The sequence below is a fragment of the Gadus morhua genome, chromosome 19, assembly GCF_902167405.1.
Source record: "Gadus morhua chromosome 19, gadMor3.0, whole genome shotgun sequence".
Classification (NCBI taxonomy): Eukaryota; Metazoa; Chordata; class Actinopteri; order Gadiformes; family Gadidae; genus Gadus; species Gadus morhua.
The window spans coordinates 2795730-2819646 of NC_044066.1; the positions used below are offsets into that span (position 1 = coordinate 2795730).

The 23917-nt window shown below is 43.0% G+C and overlaps 1 protein-coding gene across 4 annotated transcripts; it reads right to left on the reverse strand.

Moving 5' to 3' along the window:
- Window positions 1-239: 239 nt before the first annotated feature.
- wdr36 (WD repeat domain 36) lies at window positions 240-23765 on the reverse strand. Of its 4 annotated transcripts, none has more exons than XM_030341202.1 (24): window positions 23551-23765; window positions 22729-22916; window positions 20822-20849; window positions 20443-20543; window positions 19307-19427; window positions 18231-18363; window positions 16933-16987; window positions 16303-16435; window positions 15119-15294; window positions 14073-14193; window positions 13577-13642; window positions 12893-12976; window positions 10691-10851; window positions 9363-9477; window positions 8406-8580; window positions 6944-7052; window positions 5765-5844; window positions 4820-4927; window positions 3317-3414; window positions 3060-3232; window positions 1897-2010; window positions 1603-1684; window positions 1024-1229; window positions 240-696 (listed from the first exon to the last, which is right to left on the reverse strand). In XM_030341202.1, exons 2-24 carry the CDS (start codon window positions 22882-22884, stop codon window positions 547-549), a joined length of 2745 nt encoding a protein of 914 aa, XP_030197062.1. In that variant the 5' UTR covers window positions 22885-22916; window positions 23551-23765; the 3' UTR covers window positions 240-546. The 4 variants fall into 4 exon arrangements, with proteins under 4 accessions (XP_030197062.1, XP_030197063.1, XP_030197061.1 ...); XM_030341203.1 differs by lacking the exon at window positions 23551-23765 and adding an exon at window positions 23180-23517; XM_030341201.1 differs by lacking the exon at window positions 23551-23765 and having other exon boundaries at window positions 22729-23126.
- Window positions 23766-23917: the final 152 nt, after the last annotated feature.

Consider the following 23917-nt stretch of genomic DNA (forward strand, 5'->3'; position numbering starts at 1 on the left):
CATGGTCCCCCAGTGGCTAGAAATGGCGTTAGCTGTAAAACGAGCACTGGGTATCGCTGCTCCCCCTGTACCGTGGCCGCAAGCTGCTCAGGGCCACACCCCCACCCTCCACCTAGACCGGCCTCTCTCCTCCTCATTAGCATTTAAAGATACAGACAAAAGGATAGTCAGTTTGTTCCCCTTTGAAAGGTCCATCCTGGGTTGCAATATTTCGTAAAATGGTAATTGTATAGCTGAGCTGTTGTATGTCGTTTATTAGTCCATTTTTTATTAATCCTTTATTTATGTCGAAACACATTTGGCAAAGGTAATAAGACGAGGGAGGCAGGACAGCAATGGGTAAAATACAAAACAAACAAACATTACAATTCGTCAAGATATACCAATTTAAGAGTAACATATATAGGTTGTATAGTCATAGGTCCTAACTATTGCTCTGATGTTGGGATGTGTTCATAGCCAGAGAGACAAGGACTCACACACACACTATACACTTATAGTGGCATGTCTTCTGCGTATCAAAATGAAAGCATGGCGCCAGCAGCCTCAGAGCAGTGCGGTCTTGGTGTAGGTCAGCAGGCACAGCGATTGGTCAAATGAGACGCGGAGCTCCGCCCATATCGTCTCCAGGCGCCCAAGGAGACGCTGCAAGGTCGCAACGGCAAGAGGGTCAGCCGACAACGGCCGCAGGTAAAGCTATATTGGGAACAAATAAAACACATTGTTCCTTTACATACGTTCCACATACAGAAAACTAGTTTGCTCATAGGATTTGTAGGCTGGCCACGTTGAGCTACAGAAAGTCAACGCGAGAGATAAATAAAGCTTTCCTCATAAACCGAAGATTACGTTTGTTGAAGGATGCAATTTCCAGTTCAGTATTCTATATTATAAATACATTTAATATTAGTTCTCCGGATCCATTCCTACTGCCACTTCAATACCTCCAGGCCGTTTCAGACAGTTGAGAACATTCCTAAGGAAAAGAGACCATTAGACGGCCTCCATAGATCAGGGTGATACCTTGAGAAGGAGGGCCAGGTAGGCCTGGGCCAGGTCGAAGTCCCGCCTCTCTTCCAACATGGCCTCCAGCATCTGGAGGAAGGCCACTAGGAGCTGGGAGGCGGAGCTTGGCTGGGGGGAGGAGCCTAGGTCAGGAGAGAGGCCACGCAGCTCGAGGTCCACGGCAGAAGGTCCCAGAGACTTCAGCAACGCCAAAGGAGCGACATCTGATGGGAATAAATATCATCATACTAGTGCAGGGCCCATTTCAAACCTTCCTGTTCGGACGTACAGGGACACTAATAATAACCAACTCTAATAATAGATATGATTATCCTCATCAATATCATCACCATCATCTTCATCATAGAATTAGTATTCTGAAAGAATAGATACTGAATGATGAAATAACACTGATGTTACAGGAATAATAATGCACAAACAAGCATATATACTGTACACACATATACACTGTACACACATATTTACTTTACACACATTTACTGAAACACATACTATATGAAAATGTAATTATGAAATTATTATTATGAATTGAATTATATAAACTATATATTATCTGTAGACAGCAAGTGAACCTACAGTCTCCATCATCCAGCGCGGTTTCCAAGGCGATGCTGAATGCTGTTTTTTGCGCCATAGCTCCGAGCCTCAAAACCTTAGACTGGAAACAACTAACAGTTAAAGCTAATTTTCATAATTACAATTTATTTATCAGTGTGGTCTAATAACTTATGATCAGCGTGGTGTCATTACTAATATCCCAGCACCTGGATGCCTGGAAGCTGTAACTATATTCTATAAATAATAATATGACAGTACCTGGTGGCAGGAAGCTGTAACTATATTCCATGAATGATAATAATATGACAGTACCTGGTTGACCGGGGCCTCGGGGGTCTGGAAGCTGGGCTGAAGGCCCGAGACGGTGGGCAGGAAGTAGGGGGCAGCGGCTGGTCGCTGGGGGGGCTGCTGGGGCTGGTTCCTCCTCTGGAAGAAATGCAGAGCAATACAGTAGGGGTTCAGTGTGTTCAGAATGTAGGGGTTCAGTGTGTTCAGAATGTAGGGGTTCAGTGTGTTCAGAATGTAGGGGTTCAGTGTGTTCAGAATGTAGGGGTTCAGTGTGTAGGGGTTCAGAAAGTAGGGGTTCAATGTGTTCAGAATGTAGGGGTTCAGAATGTAGGGGTTCAGAATGTAGGGGTTCAGAATGTAGGGGTTCAGAATGTAGGGGTTCAGTATGTTCAGTGTGTAGGGGTTCAGAATGTAAGGGTTCAGTGTGTAGGGGTTCAGTGTGTTCAGAATGTAGGGGTTCAGTGTGTTCAGAATGTAGGGGTTCAGTGTGTTCAGAATGTTGGGGTTCAGTATGCTCAGTGTGTAGGGGTTCAGAAAGTAGGGGTTCAGTGTGTTCAGAATGTAGGGGTTCAGTATGCTCAGTGTGTAGGGCTTCAGTGTGTAGGGGTTCAGTGTGTTCAGAATGTAGGGGTTCAGTGTGTTCAGAATGTAGGGGTTCAGAATGTAGGGGTTCAGTGTGTTCAGAATGTAGGGGTTCAGTATGCTCAGTGTGTAGGGGTTCAGTGTGTAGGGGCTCAGTGTGTAGGGGCTCAGTGTGTAGGGGCTCAGTATGTAGGGGCTCAGTGTGTAGGGGCTCAGTGTGTAGGGGTTCAGTGTGTTCAGAATGTAGGGGTTCAGTATGCTCAGTGTGTAGGGGTTCAGTGTGCAGGGGTTCAGTGTGTAGGGGTTCAGTGTGTAGGGGTTCAGTGTGTAGGGGCTCAGGGTGTAGGGGCTCAGGGTGTAGGGGCTCAGGGTGTAGGGGCTCAGGGTGTAGGGGCTCAGGGTGTAGGGGCTCAGGGTGTAGGGGCTCAGGGTGTAGGGGCTCAGGGTGTAGGGGCTCAGGGTGTAGGGGCTCAGGGTGTAGGGGCTCAGGGTGTAGGGGCTCAGGGTGTAGGGGCTCAGTGTGTAGGGGCTCAGTGTGTAGGGGCTCAGTGTGTAGGGGCTCCGTTTATAGGGGTTGAGCAGGTCAGTGTACTGAACCTGGTTACCTTAACAACATCTAGGTTGAACAGATTCCTCCAGCGGGACTCAGGAAGTGATGTCATGGTGACCAGGTGACGCTCCAGCTGCTCCTGGGAGTCCCAGCAGGCAGACGCCATCTGGTCCTCGTCCTCGTCGCCCAGGGTAACACAGCTCTCCCCGTGTCCCTCCTCGTCTGAAACCGTGGACACCAGATCTCATTTAAGAAATAAAGCTACGGCTGATTCATTTGGATGTGGAGTTGTTTAAAGAAAGGGGTGTCTACCAGGGCTGGGGGAGGAGCCAGGGAGGCTCACCGTCACTGGCTGGTAGTCAGCAGGAAGAGGGCGGAGTGAGACCAGGCTATAGATGCTCTTATTGGACCTGGAGCATGAAATGAAACCTGTAGCATTAGCATGACCCAATGTTACCGTTAGAGCATCTAGCATCACTATTAGCAATATTACATATTACCTCGACATAGTGCTGTCAGTTTAACGCGTTATTAACAGCGTTAACGCAAACCAATTTTTTTTTGTCTTTTGGTTTGGCAAACGCTGTTTTTTCACCTGCTGTCTAGCAACAACTAGTCACATCAGAAAAACTACAACACCATACCGGATCTAGCTACACCGGAAACAAAACAACAAGCACAACGCACAAACTTGTTGGGGCAGGCAAGGATACGGAGCGGGTGAAAAACTCCTTAAAAGTGTGTGTGTGTGTGTTTGTGTGTCGCTCTGTTCGAGCCTGCACGAGAGTTCAATGTTGTCATTAGCTTTTACGCTTTTTGACCAATCGCAGTTCAAGGTCCACCTGGGCTGTACCACTTTGGGAGGGGCCGCTCAGTTACTCCCCTCTAGACAAAATCGACTTGGTTGCGACATTGACAGTTTGTGGGTGCTGCGGCTGTTGAGTGAGTGAGAGGTTTTGGGCGCAGAGCTCAGGCTGCCGGACGGCGCTGCAAGAAACTTCTATAAACGCAATATTGTTATCCCGCAGTAATCAGCCCGACAGCCCCGAAACATTAACGGCCCACCGCGAATCCTCCCAATTACCACTCCGCCACTGTGTGTGTGTTTGTGTGTGCGTGCGTCGATAGCCTGGTAATGTGTATAGGCCTACGTACGATAGGAATATTCATACTGGTTTAAATAATAAATATTATGTTATTTCCCATCTTTAGTGAGCAAAAGTTTTGTTTGAAAGTTCAGTGATAAAAACAAATAAAACCCTGGGCTATTGAAGACTTACGGTAGCCCTACCACCGTCATGCACCTACCCAATGTCAAGTGCACTGGGTTGAATTCACTGTTGGTCCCTCTTCTTATATCCATCTTACCAAATATATTTTTATAACTGTCCTTCTCAACTCTCTGATCCCACTTAAAGTCGAGCAGCACGAAATCAAGGGATATTTAGAATATAATTTTTTTTGATTAATCGCGAGTTAACTATGACATTAATGTGATTAATCGCAATTAAATATTTTAATCGCTTGACAGCACTACCTCGACAGCATCTAGTGTGTTAGCAGTGTGTTTACAGTACCTCAGCAGTGTTTTAATAGTGCAGTGTTTCCCCTACATGTGAAAATATGACCACCGCTGCTGAATTTCTTTTTTTTAAACAAGAGGAGAGCTTCAGCTTATCTCTTTAAAATACGAATTTTGCGCTACACAAAATAATATAACATTCCGAGCGCTACGGACGCTTGATATGCGCTTCATATCCAGTTCATATCCAGCAGTGCGTCAGAGTGTGGGCAGTGTTATCCATGAGCACTGACCAGAGGTAGATCCCGAGGCTGTCCACATGGGCCGAGGAGAGGAAGTCTCCGATAGGAGAGAGTGAGACACTGACCGCAGCCGTCTCACACAGAAAGCAGTCCACCATACTGCAGAAAGACATTTCAAAATAAAGTACAAGTGTATAATGAGAGTATGTTGACTGGCTATGATGTATTCAATTAGAATTAGTAATGTTACATTAAAGTGGTGTAGGTATGATTAAAGGGTGTCTTCACCGAATTTACATCTTGTGGCTCCCAATAGGGTAGTAGGAAAGAGTTTTTGAATCATTTAGTGCAACTTTCCCATGTCCAATTTGTCGCTTGTTCTATGATTTTTACTTCAAGCTGATCTTGCAAGAAACACTAAGATACATCAGCCCCACATTCCCAGTCCGGGTTTCCAGACCCCCCAGTTTCGTTGAGACACTGGTGTGGTAATCAGACAAATGAATTTGTTTTAGTCATGGAACGAATTATATCTAGGGATGTCTTCCTGATATTATTTATACAATTAATTGATATACTTATATTTTATTCTCTCTCTGTGTGTGTGTGTGTGTGTGTGTGTGTGTGTGTGTGTGTGTGTGTGTGTGTGTGTGTGTGTGTGTGTGTGTGTGTGTGTGTGTGTGTGTGTGTGTGTGTGTGTGTGTGTGTGTGTGTGTGTGTGTGTGTATAACCTTAATAAGTTGAACTTGTAGGATGATCAAGTATACAGTTCATCTCACTAAGCCATGAAGTATGTAGTCTACCTCATGTCTCAACGCTGAGGGAGGAATCTTTGCCAATAGGGCTGCCCTGTTTTTGTTTTATTCATGGGAAAACCGCTCGTGCTCAAAATACTCTTCTTGCAGCCAAAAAAAGTGCAATTGGTAGTCGTTGGTGGCCCCATTACCATTTCAGCTGTGGTAACAATGAAAGGTAAATGAGTTGTAGTGTACTTACCAGCCAGAAGGCAAGTCCCAGGTTCTGATGGTACAGTCCATCGATGCCGATATCAGCCAGCGGCCATCTGGACTGAAGGTCTAGAAGTAGAACACAAGCACGTCAGAGGCGCAGTGTGTCTTGCTGTATATACCTGGCCAGGAGACTGAGCTGACAGGACAAACCGCCGGGCAGCAGCACTCCGCTCTACAGAGCTATACTGCCCTACAAAGGCAAAGTGCAGTAACTACGTATTTTGCCAAAATTGAGTTCAAACTGAAAATGGGTTTTATAACACCTTCTTTGTCTTGAGACAAAAACTATTTTTCTTCCTATAAAAGGTATTAATTGAGAGTATCACCACTATTGTACCTGAAACAGGTTTGGCCGGCCAGTATGAATACTTTGAAAGCATTTTTCTCAGTTTCAATGTTGGCGTAGTTACTGCACTTTGCCTTTGTAGGGCAGCATAGTTCGGTCAAGATACAACAGAATCTTTTATCTTAAATCTCAATATTTAAAAAAATTATAATAAACTAACTGGGACAGCATCACTAAAATCCACCAGTGACACATGCAACCGCCCATATTTTGTGTAGACGTACATGTACCCAAAATATAAAACCCATGCATATATGCATATATATATATAATATATACAATTATATATTGTTGAGCTGCTCCCCCCGCGACCCGACCCCGGATAAGCGGACGAAAATGAGATGAGACAATTATGTAAGGGATAATGCCCGACGAGGGGTCCATTATCAGGAATTAATGGACGACGTGGAGGGGTGAACCGTCCGACGCGAAGCGGAGGACGGTTGCCTCCGCGAAGTCTTTAGAACGGGAGGTAGCGGGAGGTATTATAGTCCGCTGAGCTTTGTTTTGTTTCCCGTTGCTATGGTTACTACTATTTTAGAGACGATACGCCAGCTAGCGCATTAATTGAGAACGGTAAACCGACAATTTGACGGAACTACTTGTCCAGGTGTCCGTATATCAGGAGTTAATGCACACCCTGCATCCAATCAGAATTGAGTATTCCCGCAGACCGTGGTATATATATACACACACACACACACACACACACACACACACACACACACACACACACACACACACACACACACACACACACACACACACACACACACACACACACACACACACACACACACACACACACACAATACTTACAAGGTCGTTTATTTTCCCGCTGTGACCCAAGAACTTCCGGACAACACGTCCGGTTTCTGTGTCGATGACGACTAGCGTCAGATCGTCCAGCGCCAACGCTAGCATACCACTACACACACACACACACACCATCAGGATAGATTTTTCTATAGATTACAGAAAGTTTAGGATAAAATTGAAATGTTGATGAACAATAAATCCAAATGACTCCAAGGTTTGCACACATGCTTCGTAGAAGGGCCATAGAATCATTGGTCCAAGGACTGATCGGTGTCTCGAGATATACGGCTCCTCGAATTCTGAGCTACCCTGGGCGGGATTTAGCGTGAATATTCATTACGGAGGTTGTAGCACACAATACAATGGAAGGATTTTTGCCTTTTATTATACAGAAATGTGCTGTTGGTGTATTAGCCTAAATCGGTACAACACCCGTGCCAGATTATTTTTCTAAATAGCCCCATGTTAGAATTTTGTAACTTTATGCAAGGTCTACGTTTGTGCAGTACTCTGCGTTGACTCGGTCCAAAAAACATAATATTATTGTAAATTATATCACATCAAAAAAGCGGTAGCTAACGTTAGTTGAATCAAGCAAAAAGCTTGACTAACCTAGAATTTAACATAAGATAGTTCCTTCAAATTAGGTCTGTACAGTATGGACTCAAATGTATATCACGGTATGATTTGAGGCATAGACGGTAACGGTATTATATCAAGGTATGTTAATTGTGTCTTCTAATTTCGATTTAAATGCTTCTGAAGGGGTAAAATATTGGTAAGGCAGCAAAACTGCACAATTTTTTTTTTTTTTGTCTTTTCTCAAGTTACTACCCTCTCTGAAAAACACGAATATTTAATAGTATGGATTTGTATCTCCACTTGCTTGCGGACCTTGCCGTATAGTTTTGGCATCTCAATTTGGCTGAAGTGTGTGCGGGCAGGAAACGCGTACCTGGGATCGAGTGTTTTGACGATCTCTTTAAAGCCCTTTCTATTGACATTTTGAAAGGGAACCATGTCCTTACACAGGTACACAGTGACGGCGTAAGGACTGGCTTTCGAAAATGCCTGCGGAAGCAATGTCTGATAATGCAGAGACAGCTTTGTGCTACCAGCATCTGTCTCGTACGGTGTGGAATGAGAGCTTGTGAAGGGACTATTGCGCAAGCACATAGGCGCGCCTATGGGCTTGCATTTCTAGCTAAAATTAGTATATATTTACTGTTTATATTTATAGTATATTTACAATCAGCACTTGTTTGTCCACTAGTAGGTCTACAACGTACTGCCATCTGCTGGCCAAAGGCCAGATTACAACCAAGATCAATTCATTCTGAGATGATTTTAAAATAAGACTCTTGGGGTGTTGAAATTTTGTTTTGGTGGACTGTGAAATAATTGTGACACACACACACACACACACACACACACACACACACACACACACAGTGTATATTACCTGTCTCGGTGGAGGCGCAGCATTGAGGGGGCGCTGTCAAGCTTTGGGGGGTGGGCGGGGTCGTCATGGCTACGGGTCTTAAAGCGCCAGGCCCTGAGGAGGCAGTCGGCCCCGACACTGAACACGCGCTGGTTCAGACCGTCCACGCACACGCCACGCACGGCTCCCACGTGTGCTGCAACACCATTACACATCGTTACAGAGTCGCTCTGCGTTAGTGTCACACCGGGGGATCAATCAAACTGTAGTTTCCCTCTAGAGAAACCAACCGCTGTTTAACCCAAAAGGGCGTTGAGATGGAATTCTGCACCACGCCAATCGTTGCAGGACGCTGAGCACAGATGTAATCTCCACTTTAATGGAAGATGAGGGACAGTGATACCAGAATAATAATGTCTCTAACCGGCAGAACACAAGTGTGACGCAGCCAAAGGATTGCAGTCATAGTACTTACAGGTCAACATAGTTCAATGGGAAGGAGAACCCTAGGCGATATAACAGCACTGTCTGCCGTCACTGGACCTCCAGCCATACACTCGCTTTGGAAACTGGTTAATTATGTTATCGGTTTGGCTCAATTAGTTTGTCCTAATGATGCATTGATCAACTTGTGTCCGTGTGAAAGCACCTTAAATCGATCGATAATGAATGAACAGAATATGTAAGCGTGGTTTGAAAGTTGCATGGGCTGAAGATGTCAAACTGAAGCACATTTGTGAGCTTTATGGAAATAGAAAGAAGGGATTAGCCAGCAGCAGGTCTTTAGGTCACCAATCATCCTTTTAATTGCCATGAGTTGGGATTACAGCATATTGATAAATGCTTGACCTTTGTGTGCGCTCCTGGGTTTTATCTACACGATAGATCTACATGATAGACCTAACATGGGAACATCCTGATCAGTGATATGAATCAGTGCATTGATACAGATCTGATTTAATATTGTTATTATTTTACCAGTGGGGTTGCCGTAGTGACCACGGTGGATGCCAGACTGCAGGTTGTAAACGTCCAGGTGACCAGATGACCAACCAATCAGAACAAAGTTCCCACAGGAAGTAATGTCAACCGCCTGGATGTAAGAGAACAAAATAAAAACAATTAATGCCAAGTTTCCAGATAAATTGCAACAGGGAAATATTTTATATAATGTGCACCTCTGTCTGTTTTAACTGTGGGAGCCAAAGACAGGAAACACCTGAGACACACACAAACACAACCACACCCCTACCCATCCAACGGGCAGGTAGCGCTTATTCATTGATACGATGGTGACTGTAAGAGACATATTTAGTCGTTATCTAGTTTGCATATTTGAAGTTATGTTTCGTATTATATGATGATAATTATCATTTAGACTGCATATTAGCATGGACCCATAAGGCTTCCGTAGAGTAAAGAAGTCAAAAGGAGTGACCTCATCGAATGATAGGTAGGTTGTTTTCATTTAAAAACGAGAAAATTCGCTCATCCTTGTACAGAATGAAGAGGTGCTGTACCAAAACGTAATTATAGAGGTGCTGTACCAAAACGTAATTACATAAAAAAAAAGATTTTTTTTTATTTTTTATAAAACTCATAAAATAATTTGGGTTGCACATAAATTGACAGGGTCGGTCGGAAACCGGAACCAAACAATTTTTTTTTTTTAGGCCCGATAGGGTTGGACTCTAGTTAAGGTTTGATGTGATTCCTGTGTGCCCCGAGTGTTTCCCCTTAGCTTTGTGTTACCGTTGTGTGCACGTGGCTGAGGGTTGTGGTACCGTTGTGTGCACGTTGCTGAGGTGTGTGTTACCGTTGTGTGCACGTTGCTGAGGTGCGTGTTACCGTTGTGTGCATGTTGCTGAGGTGTGTGTTACCGTTGTGTGCACGTTGCTGAGGTGTGTGTTACCGTTGTGTGCACGTTGCTGAGGTGTGTGCTACCGTTGTGTGCACGTTGATGAACATTGTGTTACCGTTGTGTACACGTTGCTGAGGTGCGTTACCGTTGTGTGCACGTTGCTGAGGTGTGTTACCGTTGTGTGCACGTTGCTGAGGTGTGTTACCGTTGTGTGCACGTTGCTGAGGTGTGTTACCGTTGTGTGCACGTTGCTGAGGTGTGTTACCGTTGTGTGCACGTTGCTGAGGTGTGTTACCGTTGTGTGCACGTTGCTTAGGTGTGTTACCGTTGTGTGCACGTTGCTGAGGTGTGTTACCGTTGTGTGCACGTTGCTGAGGTGTGTCACCGTTGTGTGCACGTTGCTGAGGTGTGTTACCGTTGTGTGCACGTTGCTGAGGTGTGTTACCGTTGTGTGCACGTTGCTGAGGCGGGCGTTGTCCAGGCGGTCAGCGGGCGGGGCCAGGCGGTGTTTTCCCATGGTGCACCGCTGGTAGTTCCAGGTGCGCGCGGCCGCCTCACCGCGGTGCAGTGCCACAACACCGTCCCAGTCGCCCTCACGTGCACTCTCTGTTTAACACAATCAATATTCAATGTAAGGTTTAACACAATCCAGTCAATACAAGGTTTAACCTGATCCATAATCAATACGATGTTTAACACGATACATAATCAATACAAGGTTTAACACAATCCAGTCAATAAAAGGTTTAACCTGATCCATAATCAATAGGAGGCTTTACACAAACCATAGTCAATACAAGGTTTAACACGATCCATAATCAATACGATGTTTAACACGATACATACTCAATACAAGGTTTAACACGATCAATAGTCAATACAAGGTTTAAAATGATCCATAGTCACGACAAAGTTTAACACGATCAATAGTCAATACAAGGTTTAACATGATTCATAGTCAATACAAGTTTTAACATGATCAATAGTCAATACAAGGTTTAACATGATCAATAGTCAATACAAGGTTTAACATGATCAATAGTCAATACAAGGTTTAACACGCGATCAATAGTCAATACACTGTTTAACATAATCAATAGTCAATATACTATTGAACACGATCAATAGTCAATATACAATTGAACACGATCACTAGTCAATATACTATTGAACACGATCAATAGTCAATATACTTTTTGTTTAACATGTCTCATCTTTCATATGCTTTGTGTAGATCAAATGACGTGAAAAAGATGGCTCTTGATTATTGTTATGGAATACATTACCGGTACTCTTGTTGCATGCTGCTCATTTGTGGGGTTCGACTTGCATGTCGTTTGGCACACAATGGTAATGATAGACTTAAAGTTGAGAATCTAATCTTTCAAGTGGTTTGTCACATCACTACTCTCTCATGTGTTTAAATGCCCTACGACTAGGGATGGGTATCGTTTGGGTTTTATCCGATACCGGTGCCTACTCTGTACTTTTCAAACGGTTCCGGTGCTAAAACGGTTCTCAAACCGGTACTTAAAAAAACGAAACAGCACACACTTGCATTAAGCAGAAAGTCAGCGGACACTGAGTTGAATCGCAACGGTGTTTGCTAGCCTACTTGATATGCAAGATTTACGGTTAGCATCAATTACTCGACATACCCGAAGAGGCTGCTGTGAGTGCTGTGACTGATACATATCTTTTTAAAATTACAAATAATTGTAATTACTCACTGAAAGCAGGCAGGCACGCATCATGGCGCAACATTACTGCCAAAGACATATTAAGTAATATAACTCATGTGCGCAAGGCAGCCACAGGAGAGTTTTGAAAAGAAGAAGTATTTGAAGCGAATAACGACTCTGTTTTTGATTTGTTTATTTGTTTTTTGAACAGCAAGTTTTGGATGCATGCATCGGCTTTGAGTTTGTTTGTTTGTTTGTTACTTTAAAATTACATTCGCTCGCAACACACACACACACACACACACAGACGCACACGTTCATTCACGTTCACCCACTACAACCTGCCGATCTTCAATCAAAACAACATCAAGTAAGCGATGCCACAGCGCGTTGACAAGTCCGTCCCGAGTCTCGAGGCGCCCATAGGCTTTATGGTTTATATGTTTGAAAGCCGTGACACACTCTTTTACCAGTTGGCCTGAAATACCACGCCTCGCAGTCATGGACCTATAAAGAAAGTCGTAGTCGTACCATGCTTGTTTACCGCAACATTGAAAAGGGTCCCGTCTGAAACAGTGTCGCGCAGCGCTGCGTTCCGAACGTTGTGTAATCAAATACACCGGTATGGCGGTAGGCTATATTAAAAAATCATATCCTAACGAAAATACACACCGTTATTCAGTGAGAACCGGTATAGGGCCCAGCACTAACGCAAGTTGACGCAGCAACACCATGGGGGCGGGGCAGGGGGTGTTAGAAAACGTCAGGCACCGTTATGAGGAACCGAAATGTGTGTTCTTATTCGATCTCGTTACAACCGTTTACGTCGGAACCGGTTCCCTACTGGAACCGAGTTTCGGTGCTCAACCCTACCTACGACGGGGTGAATAGAGGGAATTATAGAGGAAGATTGACAGCTCTAGTGTGTGTGTGCGTGCGTGCATGCGTGTGTGAATGTATTTTACCTGAAGAAAAGCAGGTGATTGGTGGAAGCAGAATCTCTTCAAACTTCAACCCTTTCTTCTTGGTCATCTTCTTGTTGGCAGAGCCTGTAGTAATAAGAATGAGGACATCATTACTGCTGCCGAGCCTCAGAGGCTGCTCACAAAGCGCCCTGTTGGCTACAGCAACTGCGTCTCCAGCAACCAGATTTTCCTGCGTTTTGTGAAGAAGATTTATTTGGGGGAATTTAGATAGTTTCCCCGATTGAGTTGGACTGAGCCAGTTTTTCTTGGCGAAGATGCTTCCCTTGTCATCTTTTCACATCGACACTGACGTCCTTATTGAGCTATCAACACAAAACTAGGGGGTATCCTCTATGTGCAGACCACCTTTCAAGGGCCTGGGCCTTCCAAAGCGGCTGGGGGGCATCGAGTGGGTTGGGGTGGGGCTGGGGGGCATCGAGTGGGTTGGGTGGGGCTGGGGGGCATCGAGTGGGTTCGGGTGGGGCTGGGGGGCATTGAGTGGGTTGGGGTGGGGCTGGGGGGCATTGAGTGGGTTGGGGTGGGGCTGGGGGGCATTGAGTGGGTTGGGGTGGGCAGCCTCACTGCTAGATGGCACCATGATCTACACAATGCACCGTATATAATAATGTAATGAATATTATTCATGCAAAATTTTATTATTATTAATATGATTATACCACTGACCGTGTCCCAGGCTCTTGTTGAAGCGCTCGTGGACGCTGGAGAAAGACTGTAGTGTCCCATCCTGACCTAGACACACACACACACACACACACACACACACACACACCAGTTTGCCTCAAAAAATGTTTTTATATCAAGTCGCAAGTTGCCCTCTCAAGTCTGAGAGTAAGTTGTTGAAACAAATAACCCAGCCCCAACCCAATATCTGAATTAATGCTACAATATTGAGCGACATCCATGAACAATATTGAAATATCATATTTTGTCAAGTTTCATATTTTCTAGTATTATTGGTGTGGTATGGTAGTATCAATGGTGTGGAATTGTAGGATTATTTGTGTGGCATTGTAGTATAGTTGGGGGTATTGTAGTATTAATGGTGTGGTATGGTAGTATCATGGGTGTGATATAGTATTATTTTTTATGTGGTATTGTAGTATAGTTGGTTATGTATTGTAATATTATTGATGTGGTATTGAAGCATCATTGTTCCTACCAGCACTCAGGATGTCCCGGCCAGCATTGCCGTGGTGGCGTATGGTGGTGGGAGGAGCACTGTGGCCCTGACGACTCCGTAGCAATCTGGCAACGCCCCCTTCCTGCTCAAACACCCACACCTACCAGAGAGAATTTGCATTAGCCACTCCCCTTCCTGGGGGTGTAACGGTACACATAAGTCACGGTTCGGTACGGTACGGTTCATAGTTAAGGGGAAAATCAAAAAAAACTGCTTGTTTGTCAACAACGGAGAATGGCCGTAGATCAGCAGCAATGAAAACACCAATAATCTTGGTAATGGCATTTGCATTTCTGAATTCCCAGACAGGGGTTGTTGAAATAGCAAAAATACTATTCGATATTCGCTGAGAAGTATTCGAATAACATTCGAAAATCGCTCAATGAAGAACCCCTCCACGCACGCACGCACCTCGGATACACGCACACACACAATGACACAGGGAGAGGCTTTTATGATTTGTATGAAATCAATCTGTTTATTTCAACAACTGCGCCATCAACATTCAACATCAAAATGATTTCAACGTGGGCTTATGCAGATAGACGTACATGCACCGAAAACGGAATGCTAATTATTTATTTATTTTACTGAACACAGCCTGCATGACGGTGAACTAGACAGGTCAAAAATATAACTTCACACGGTGTGTCTTTTTACAAATTATTTGTTACCAGCATTCGTAGTGTTGATCAGCAGAGAAATAGTCTGCCAAAGACGATGACGTCGCTTAGCAACGCTATTCACCACCGGTAGTCTTGAAGGCCCATGCAAGTCAACGGAGCGGAGCGTTCAACAGCATTGAGAAGAGCCGTGTAATAAATAACGATAGTCAGATTCATTATTCGATATTCTACGTGACTCCGACTATTCGACGATCGTTGCCCGCTATGTACGCCACATTTACGTGCCGCGGTACACCTCTGTAACCGCTCCGAAGTGCCTGTACCGTGACGGTTCGTTACAAATACGTGTACCGCTACACCCCAAGCTATAAGTTATAGAGATTATCCAATAAATCTTACCTTGAGGGCATTGTCTGCTCCATTGGTGAGTAGCAGCTGCTGGCTGGGTAGGAAGGTTGCTCCGGCCACAGCAGAGCGGTGGGCGTGTCTCAGCTGCGTTACCAAGCGACGGCTCTCCAGGTCCCAGAAGGCCATGTGACCACCAGGCCCGCCGGCCGCCATGATGGGAGGGCCGTCTGGAACAGCAGAGCAACAAAGGACGTCAGTGTTCACGTGAAGTGAAGGAGATGGAGCAGAAGATTGCGCTTCTCTTGTGAGGAGGATTGTGGGTGGCAGGATGCACTACTACGCTACATTAGTCAGGCACACCAATGAGAGACTACTGCGGGGGAAATAACAAACCCTGCCATTCAAAACATTCAAGAAATATTTTCTTTAACATGTATAGCTGGTTGCCAGTTTTGCACATCTTATATGAATTTAACAATGTTTTAGGATTATTTCACTAGTCCCCCGCCTCAATAGTGAGTTGATACTTGAAAAAGCTAAATCTTAAATCCCTAAAACATCTGCGGAGAATTGCATTCAATATCCAGAGATGAAACTTGACAAATTGTCACAATCGTGGGCTCTATTTTTTTTCCCCATGACTGTCCGACTCCAAATATACATATTTGGAGTCGGACAGTTATGGAGAAAAGAAATAGAGCCCACGATTGTAAAAAATATAATGATTGCATGTAATCATTGTATTTTTTGCATGCAGCTTTCCTGAGTTATTTCAAGTCCAAATATGGAATATAAGCAGTTTACTGGTGGTGATTTTGTTCTAAATAGTTTTTTACATGCCCCAGTTAAAACTTTTTTTAAAGATTCTAGTTTAAACTGGCTTTAGAAGTTCTGTTTGAAACAACTTTTTACAGGTTCTGACTTAAGCATGTTTTGAGAGGTTCTAGTTTGAACTGAGTCTGAGATCTTCCCAGTCCATAGAACAGTTCAAAACACAACTAAAGACTCACTTTTTTACATTGGCTTTTAATACAGATTAAGATTTTATTTTATCTTATTCATTGTTGTTGCTAATATGCAATATTAAGCCTTCTTGTTCTTTGTTTTGTTTTTTATATTGTATTCGTGTACAGCACTTTGGTCAACTACTGTTGTTTTAAAATGTGCTATATAAATAAACTTGACTTGACTTGACTTGAACTGGTTGACATGGTCTTGAGCAAACTAGGTCTTACCAGTGCGGAAGCTGAGTGTGGTGACAGGTCCCCAGTCTTGACTGAAGGACATCAGCGTCTTGTCAGCTCTGATGTCATGAAGGAGGATGCGTCCAGAGGATAAGCCGACGCCCATCACGTCCACTGCAGGACTCTGGGCAGAAAATTGTTTTTTATAGAAACGACATACGCGAGTGTAATCTCTGTATTCGTGTCTGTGGTTGTGCACCATGTATTACGTGAGTGTAATCTCTGTATTCGTGTCTGTGGTTGTGCACCATGTATTACGTGAGTGTAATCTCTGTATTCGTGTCTGTGGTTGTGCACCATGTATTACGTGAGTGTAATCTCAGTATTCCTGTCTGTGGGTGTACACCATGTATTACGTGAGTGTAATCTCAGTATTCCTGTCTGTGGGTGTACACCATGTATTACGTGAGTGTAATCTCAGTATTCCTGTCTGTGGGTGTGCACCATGTAATACGTGAGTGTAATCTCAGTATTCCTGTCTGTGGGTGTGCACCATGTATTACGTGAGTGTAATCTCAGTATTCCTGTCTGTGGGTGTGCACCATGTATTACGTGAGTGTAATCTCTGTATTCCTGTCTGTGGGTGTACACCATGTATTACGTGAAAGTGGGTGGCCTGACCTGCTGAAGAGCTGTAACCCCTGACGACCAGCCTTGGAAGGTGTACAGCAATTTACTAAAAAAAGAAAGTTTATGATTTATGAATATTAAAAGTACATGCCTACATTTTCATAAAATTAATACATTGATACTAGGGCTGAACGATTAATCAATTTCATACCTATCCATAATGTAATAGAAGTCTGCTTTTAAAAAAAATAAAGTGCTTGTTTTAATGTTACGCATCTAACCAATCAGTCGGAATCGGCCACACCGGGCCACGTGGGCGTCACGCGTTTGGTATACTAACCTATACTAACCTTGTGACAAAAATAATTTCCCCCTGGGATTATTAAAGTATTTATCTTTCTGCCTATATCTATCTATGCTCACGTGACATTCCATTGAGAGCAGTAGATGCAGAAAACAACACGCCACGCTTTGATTTCTCAATAATATCACATTACATAAAAATGAATACAGGATCTTTAAGAGAGGAATCACACACAGCACTAGCGAGTTTAATTTGGACTAGTCAAGAGTGGAACCACAAAGGGCACTATGGAGTTTAGTCTTGACTAGTTAAGAGTGGAACCACGCAGTTCTGACTGTTTCTATGAGTTTAGACGTAAGGGGGCAGGTCTGGTATTATGGTTCTAAGTAAGGGGGCAGGTCTGGTATTATGGTTCTAAGTAAGGGGGCAGGTCTGGTATTATGGTTCTAAGTAAGGGGGCAGGTCTGGTATTATGGTTCTAAGTAAGGGGGCAGGTCTGGTATTATGGTTCTAAGTAAGCCACGATGGCGAGTGGTTACATTCAAGAATTATTGGGATTTAAAAAGAGACTTCACTTTTACACACGCGTTAAAAAGTTGGAAATGTATGATTAGACTGAATAAAATGAGCCGAAACTACAATTAAAATATAAAACATTAATAACCAGCAAAAATAAGCGTATTCTGTATTTGCCAGTGAGCCCATGGTCATGTGTGCAGTCAACGGCTTCTCTCGTGAGCTCTTTTTTTTTTTTTTCAAAGTGGCGGAGCAGCAAGTTAGTTTCAACTAACATGGGGATGTGCAAAGTCTAGGTTTACTTATTTTACAGCAAACCTATATAACAAAACAAAAACACGGGGAGAATGAAGCCTGTGAGATGCAGGCTGGCTGCATTGTGAGCCCAGATGAAATACGTTAAAGCAAGATAACGTTACTGTCTCAGTGACTGAACCTAATGATGCATCTTGTACACACAAGTTTATGAGTCATGTGGTTGGCCCCTGCAATCTGCAAAAAAAATTAACTATATCTAAAATTGACTTACTTGGTCTTGAGGTTCCAGAGTTGCAAAGCACCCTGGGAACTCCCCAACAACACCTTGTTCAGGTAGGTGCTAGGGTGGGCCAGGGCAGATAGGTCAAAGGTGGCTGGGTCAAAGGTCAGTCGCAGGTACTCCTCTGGTCAATTCAAGTTGAGGGAACAGGAATGAGGTTGGGGTTGGAATATAAGGATGTTAGACAGGAAGCTGTCAGAAAACTAATAATATAATGTAGAAATAGTGTCATCACAAAACAGTTTGGCATGCAACCACACAAATTTTCCCCTAAAATGCACATATGGCGAAATGTCTGGTTATAGATCGTCGTCTTACTTATTGTCCTGTATAACAAAAAGTTTACGATAATAAAAAATTGGACACCCTTTTGGACAACTCCAGTACGACTCGACATTTACAATAATTCCCACAATTTAGTCGACCTGGCTGATAGCGGAATTACAACCTGAGGTCACTAGAGGTACTAATATACAATAGAAACAACATGAGGTCACTAGAGGTACTAATATACAATAGAAACAACCTGAGGTCACTAGAGGTACTAATATACAATATAAACAACATGAGGTCACTAGAGGTACTAATATACAATAGAAACAACCTGAGGTCACTAGAGGAAATAATAATAAAATAGAAACAACCTGAGGTACTAATACACATAAAAAACAAACTGAGGTCAGTAGAGGTACTAATATACAATAGAAACAATCCATATCCATCCATCTATTTCTCTATATCTCTAAAAAAAAAAAGATCTTCATGTTCCTGAATTACAGCGATCCGACGTGGGGAACAGAGAGAATAGAGTACATCTGCACAACTTAAAAGGGAGACTCCCCTTGGGATGAGGAGATATGAGGTTAGAGGTTAAAGGGTTTATGGGCGGCAGTAGCCGAGTAGTCCCTGAGCAAGACACTTGACCCTAACTACTCCCAACGAGCTGGCTGTCGCCCTGCGTGGTTGACTCCACCGTCGGTGTTGAATGTGTGATTGAATGGTTGGAATTCGCTTTTGATAAAAGTCTCAGCAAAATCCCCTTAATGTATGTAATGTAAAGGGATTACCCTGAGTGGGGACGTCCCAGACTACCAGGAGTCCGTCATGGTCAGCCGACACCAGCGTGTCTCCCAGAACCAATAAGAGGTGGACGTCTGAGGCATGTGCGTGCGAGTAGTGGTGGACTATCTGGATGGGAGAGAGAAAGAGAGATTTAGTATGATAATTGAGTATGATGATTAAGGATGGGTCGACTCAGGTAGACGTTTGAAGTCCCTTAGACTGTTTGCATGTATAGGATCACAGGATTAACGTTTACTACTGGTCGGACTTGTGACTTTTCATTCGGTGACACCCCAAGAAATCATAGTCAAATCATTACAAAAATGTATTTAAATTAGGGCTGTCAAAATGAGCGTGTTATTAAGATCTTATTTTAACTCAAGTAAAAAAAATTCCACTTGCTTTACATTAAATGACACTTGCAGTAAGTGACTTCCTGATTACCATTGCAGTAAGTGACAGCCTGTTTCCAATTCCCAAATCTGTGGTGCTACTTATTTGAATTTAACTACACTTGTAGTAACTGTTGGTTTACAATTGTACTAATTGATTGCCTGTTAACAATTCCCAAATCTGTGGTGTTCCGTAAGTTTCATATTCAACCCACACTTAGGGAGTCAATAAAACTCCCTCACGATCACAAATTTTTGCTTATTAAGTACATTTGGTATGAATGACAATGTGTCATTCCATTTGATATTCTCATTTAAATTAAAGTGGGGTGTATTTAAAATATAATTTTAAAAGTGTGATCAATCGCGAGTTAACTCACCAATAGTATGCGACTAATCGAAGCCCAAATTCAAATTAAACCAGGAAAGCCCAACTGATGACGAAGGGTAGTGCCTGACTGACCTAATTAGAGTCATTATTATAGGTTTTGGGAAACTACACGTTGTTTCAAATTAGTTATTTATGTCATAAAAAATTATATTGTAATTCAATGCATGGCAGGTTCCCTAATTCATGTCTGGGAAGCAATGCATCTCTCAGAAAATAGAAATGAGTGTTTAACCGACCAGTATTTCTGGTTTGATCTGCAAGTGTAGCCACAAATTGTCAACTCATAATGAACGCCCCTTGTGATAATAGAGAATGATAATATAATAGTCTATATAATGGAGTATGAAACCCTCCTGACCTCCTTGTTGCGGGCAAAGGCATAGACATCTCGACCAACAGCAGCAAACACCAACATCCTGTCAGCCGCAAGACAGGAGATGTCCCCTGGGAGAGCATTACCTTGGGGAGGGAAAAGGTTGGTTCAGGTTTGCAAAACATCAACATAAAAAAAAAAAGATCACATGAGTAAATATATTAAAAACGTTTTCAATAGTTAAACTAAGATTATAAATGGACATTGGCTCAAATTACCAAATAAGACATGTCAACAAATTAATGAAATAAGACTACATGTCGACACATGATTAAATCATGTGTTGACAAGACAACTTGTTGTCAACAAGTTAACAAATAAGACATGTCAATGAATAAGAGGAAACTAGGAGTTGTAAACTTACTGACAGCAATGATTCCCAGCTTCTTAACCTGTGTCCAAATAAAATCAAAAAATATGTATTATAAATAGATGTTATTAAAACATTAAAATAAGTAAAAGGGATTGACAAGGGAATGACTTTTAACCATTTACTACAATCAGAATAACATTTAACAGAATAATGCATTATTAAATCAGAAATGACATACATTTTTAAGTACTTTTTTCTTAAAAGTACTTTTTACATAAGTACTTCTTTCTAGATCCAAATATCTTACTTAGATATTGATCCTATACAGGACATTCGGTCAGCAGCATATTCTTAAGACAGAAGAATACCATCCTAAACAAACCAATTGAAGGTCGTTGAGGTTGAAGTTTGGAAATGTAATGTGAGATTATTTATAAATGTATTTGTAGCACGTGTTAAGGGCGTATATGAGCTGATAATGACTGTGCATCACTAGACTTGGATTAATGTTGCCTTGCGAAAGGGCCAGACTATATATTCCAAGTGAAATTTCTCACACCAACAAGCAACAGAGCGCAAAGACTATAGACTCAAGCGGTCATCGATCCTACATATCATCGATCCCGTCAAATTCAGAACATAATGGAGACATGTCGAAAACAGATCCAAGACTAAATTCTCTGCAAATGCAGGGATACCATAGTAAATTCGGCTCATGGACTGTTCAGGCAGCTACTCAGTGCGCGAGGAGTTTTCAGGATTATTTTCTTTTGACACTATAGGCGAGTATACGTGTAAAACATTTGTTGTACAGATTGAGAGATGAATTGAGATCCTGCTCATATAGTTGGACAGGGGTATGATGGTGCTGGGCATGCAGGTGGAAAGGTAAGAGGTGTCAGGCGCGCATCAGAGTACAGCAGCCTTCTACTGCACTGAAGAAATCACTGTCATCCACAACGCCCTGAACCCTTTAAGAGATATGAGCTTCATTCATGAGCTTATTTACAGCGTCCGTAGAGAACTTCGGGGAATGCTTAATGAGCAACCGTAGCAGCGAGAAACAAAACCAAAAGTTATGATACCCGCTGGTCGAAACATCATATGTGCCTGTCTGGTCTACCGTAAAGAATGATAACTATGAAGACGTGTTAACAACCTTGGTTCAGCTGAAAACTGACAGACAGCGAATGCAGTTGAACGGCATCCTCACTCACTCGAGCTATGGAGTAGTTTGAATTTATCGGCTTACAGAACCAGAACTTTACCGGCGGCTGCTCAGAGGGCTAGCGATCTGGTGACAGTGCTTAGGAACCAACAAGATAACTATATATACACAAATGTGGGAGAAAGCATGTTCTCTGGCTGGGAGTGTTGAAGTCACGTCATAATTGCCACGCATCGACAGGTTTGGTCTAAAGCACCATCTGCAAACCCACAAGACCATTAGAAATTAAAAAATGTCTTGGCGTTCATCGACTACCGGAGTGACCAGTACGCCCTGCCCGACTAAAAGCCATTACATTACATTTACATTACATACTGGACATTCTAACCGACAAATTGCCACTGTTGACGGACAATTCTTGCAGGAGATAAAAGAGTGTGGTGCTTTACGCCAATGTTGAAATTGCAGACAACTTTCTTTCGGTTGCAGCCTTATGGACAACGTTAATTTGCAGGTGATTTTTAATTTGAGAATTGACTTAACTAGTTGCAAATCTTTTCAGCAGCACATCTGCCGCAACAGGAGGTACAGCCTCGGGCAAGCAGGGAGCCGCTGAGGCTGCAGTGCCAGCATGTCAACAACCATAATTAAGTCATGTCTTCATCGTTATACATATTGTTCTTATCACAACCCTACATCATCACATTCCATGGTCAGTATTATTGTAAATAAACATATTTAACCTAATTCATATGAAACTAAAGACATAGTATAGCACATTAGGACTTACATTATAGGTGTGGAAACGGTTTCCCACCGCCGTGGTCACGTAGAACTCCCGGTGCCTCGCGTGGTACCGCAGCACGTGCGGGAGGTGGTTAGAGTACAGCCCGAGCGCACGGAACCCGGAGAACAGCGAGCTCCCGGTCACCTCGTGAGCCAGCATCTCCACAACTCACACGTAGCGACTCCAATGACCTTAATATAAGTGTAAGAAATGATAATTCCAGAGCTTGGATTAATAAAACTGGAATCGATTTGAGATGACGTGAACGGCACGCTCCGCGTGTTTATAGTTAGATGAGTTACACCAAACCCGGTCCCCTCTCCTTAGCTATGGAAGTTCCGCATACAAAGCTTCCCGTTCACACGAGCCTTCTATCATCATCATCATAATAATGATGAAAAAATTAAGATGATAATAATGATAATAATAATAATAATAATAAGGATAAGGATACTGTTAAAATAGTCTCGCAAAGCCAGACCAAACTACAGCAAGTAGAATTGTCTGGAACCACGCTATTTAGAGCTTCTATCCGGGGGAAAACTGGGCTGGCCTGTTTTTATTTCTTTAAACCAATCACAATCGTCTAGGGCGGGGCTAACCCGGGGAAGCAGCAGCGGTGTCCATGCAAAATAGTGCCGGGGGGGAAATTATTTTGATGGAACGTCTTAACGTTCAGAGGCTGTCAGAGAGATGGCTCAATCCCAACCGCAAACGCCTCAAGAAACGATTAAAGATGTATGTCGCCTATGTGAAGATCCTTTTATAGTTATATAAAATGACACAATACTGTTTACAAGTCTCCGAGGTCGAATTGAACATTACCCCTGCTAGCTCGCTGCACACAATAGTCCACGCTTTATATATACAACTTTTGCCATAGCCTGTGGGAAAACAGGCAAGAACATCTTTCTTCCTCAACAAATGCTGTCAGCAAATCTTTTGAAGTTCTTTGCAATTTTCGACGGAAAGAGCCAAACATGCTAGCTTTACAGCACCGTCAAAGTCCTCTTCAAAACTTGCCATACTGCCTAGTTTCCGAGTTTGAGGGGGAGCACAATACGGGAATGCCAGCAACAGGACGCTGTCCATTTCCGCTCAGCCAGACTACTGTTAAAATAATAATACATTTCCTTGATAACGTACTTTCAAGAAGCTCGAAAACATTATAAAATTAATATATTTTATTAAA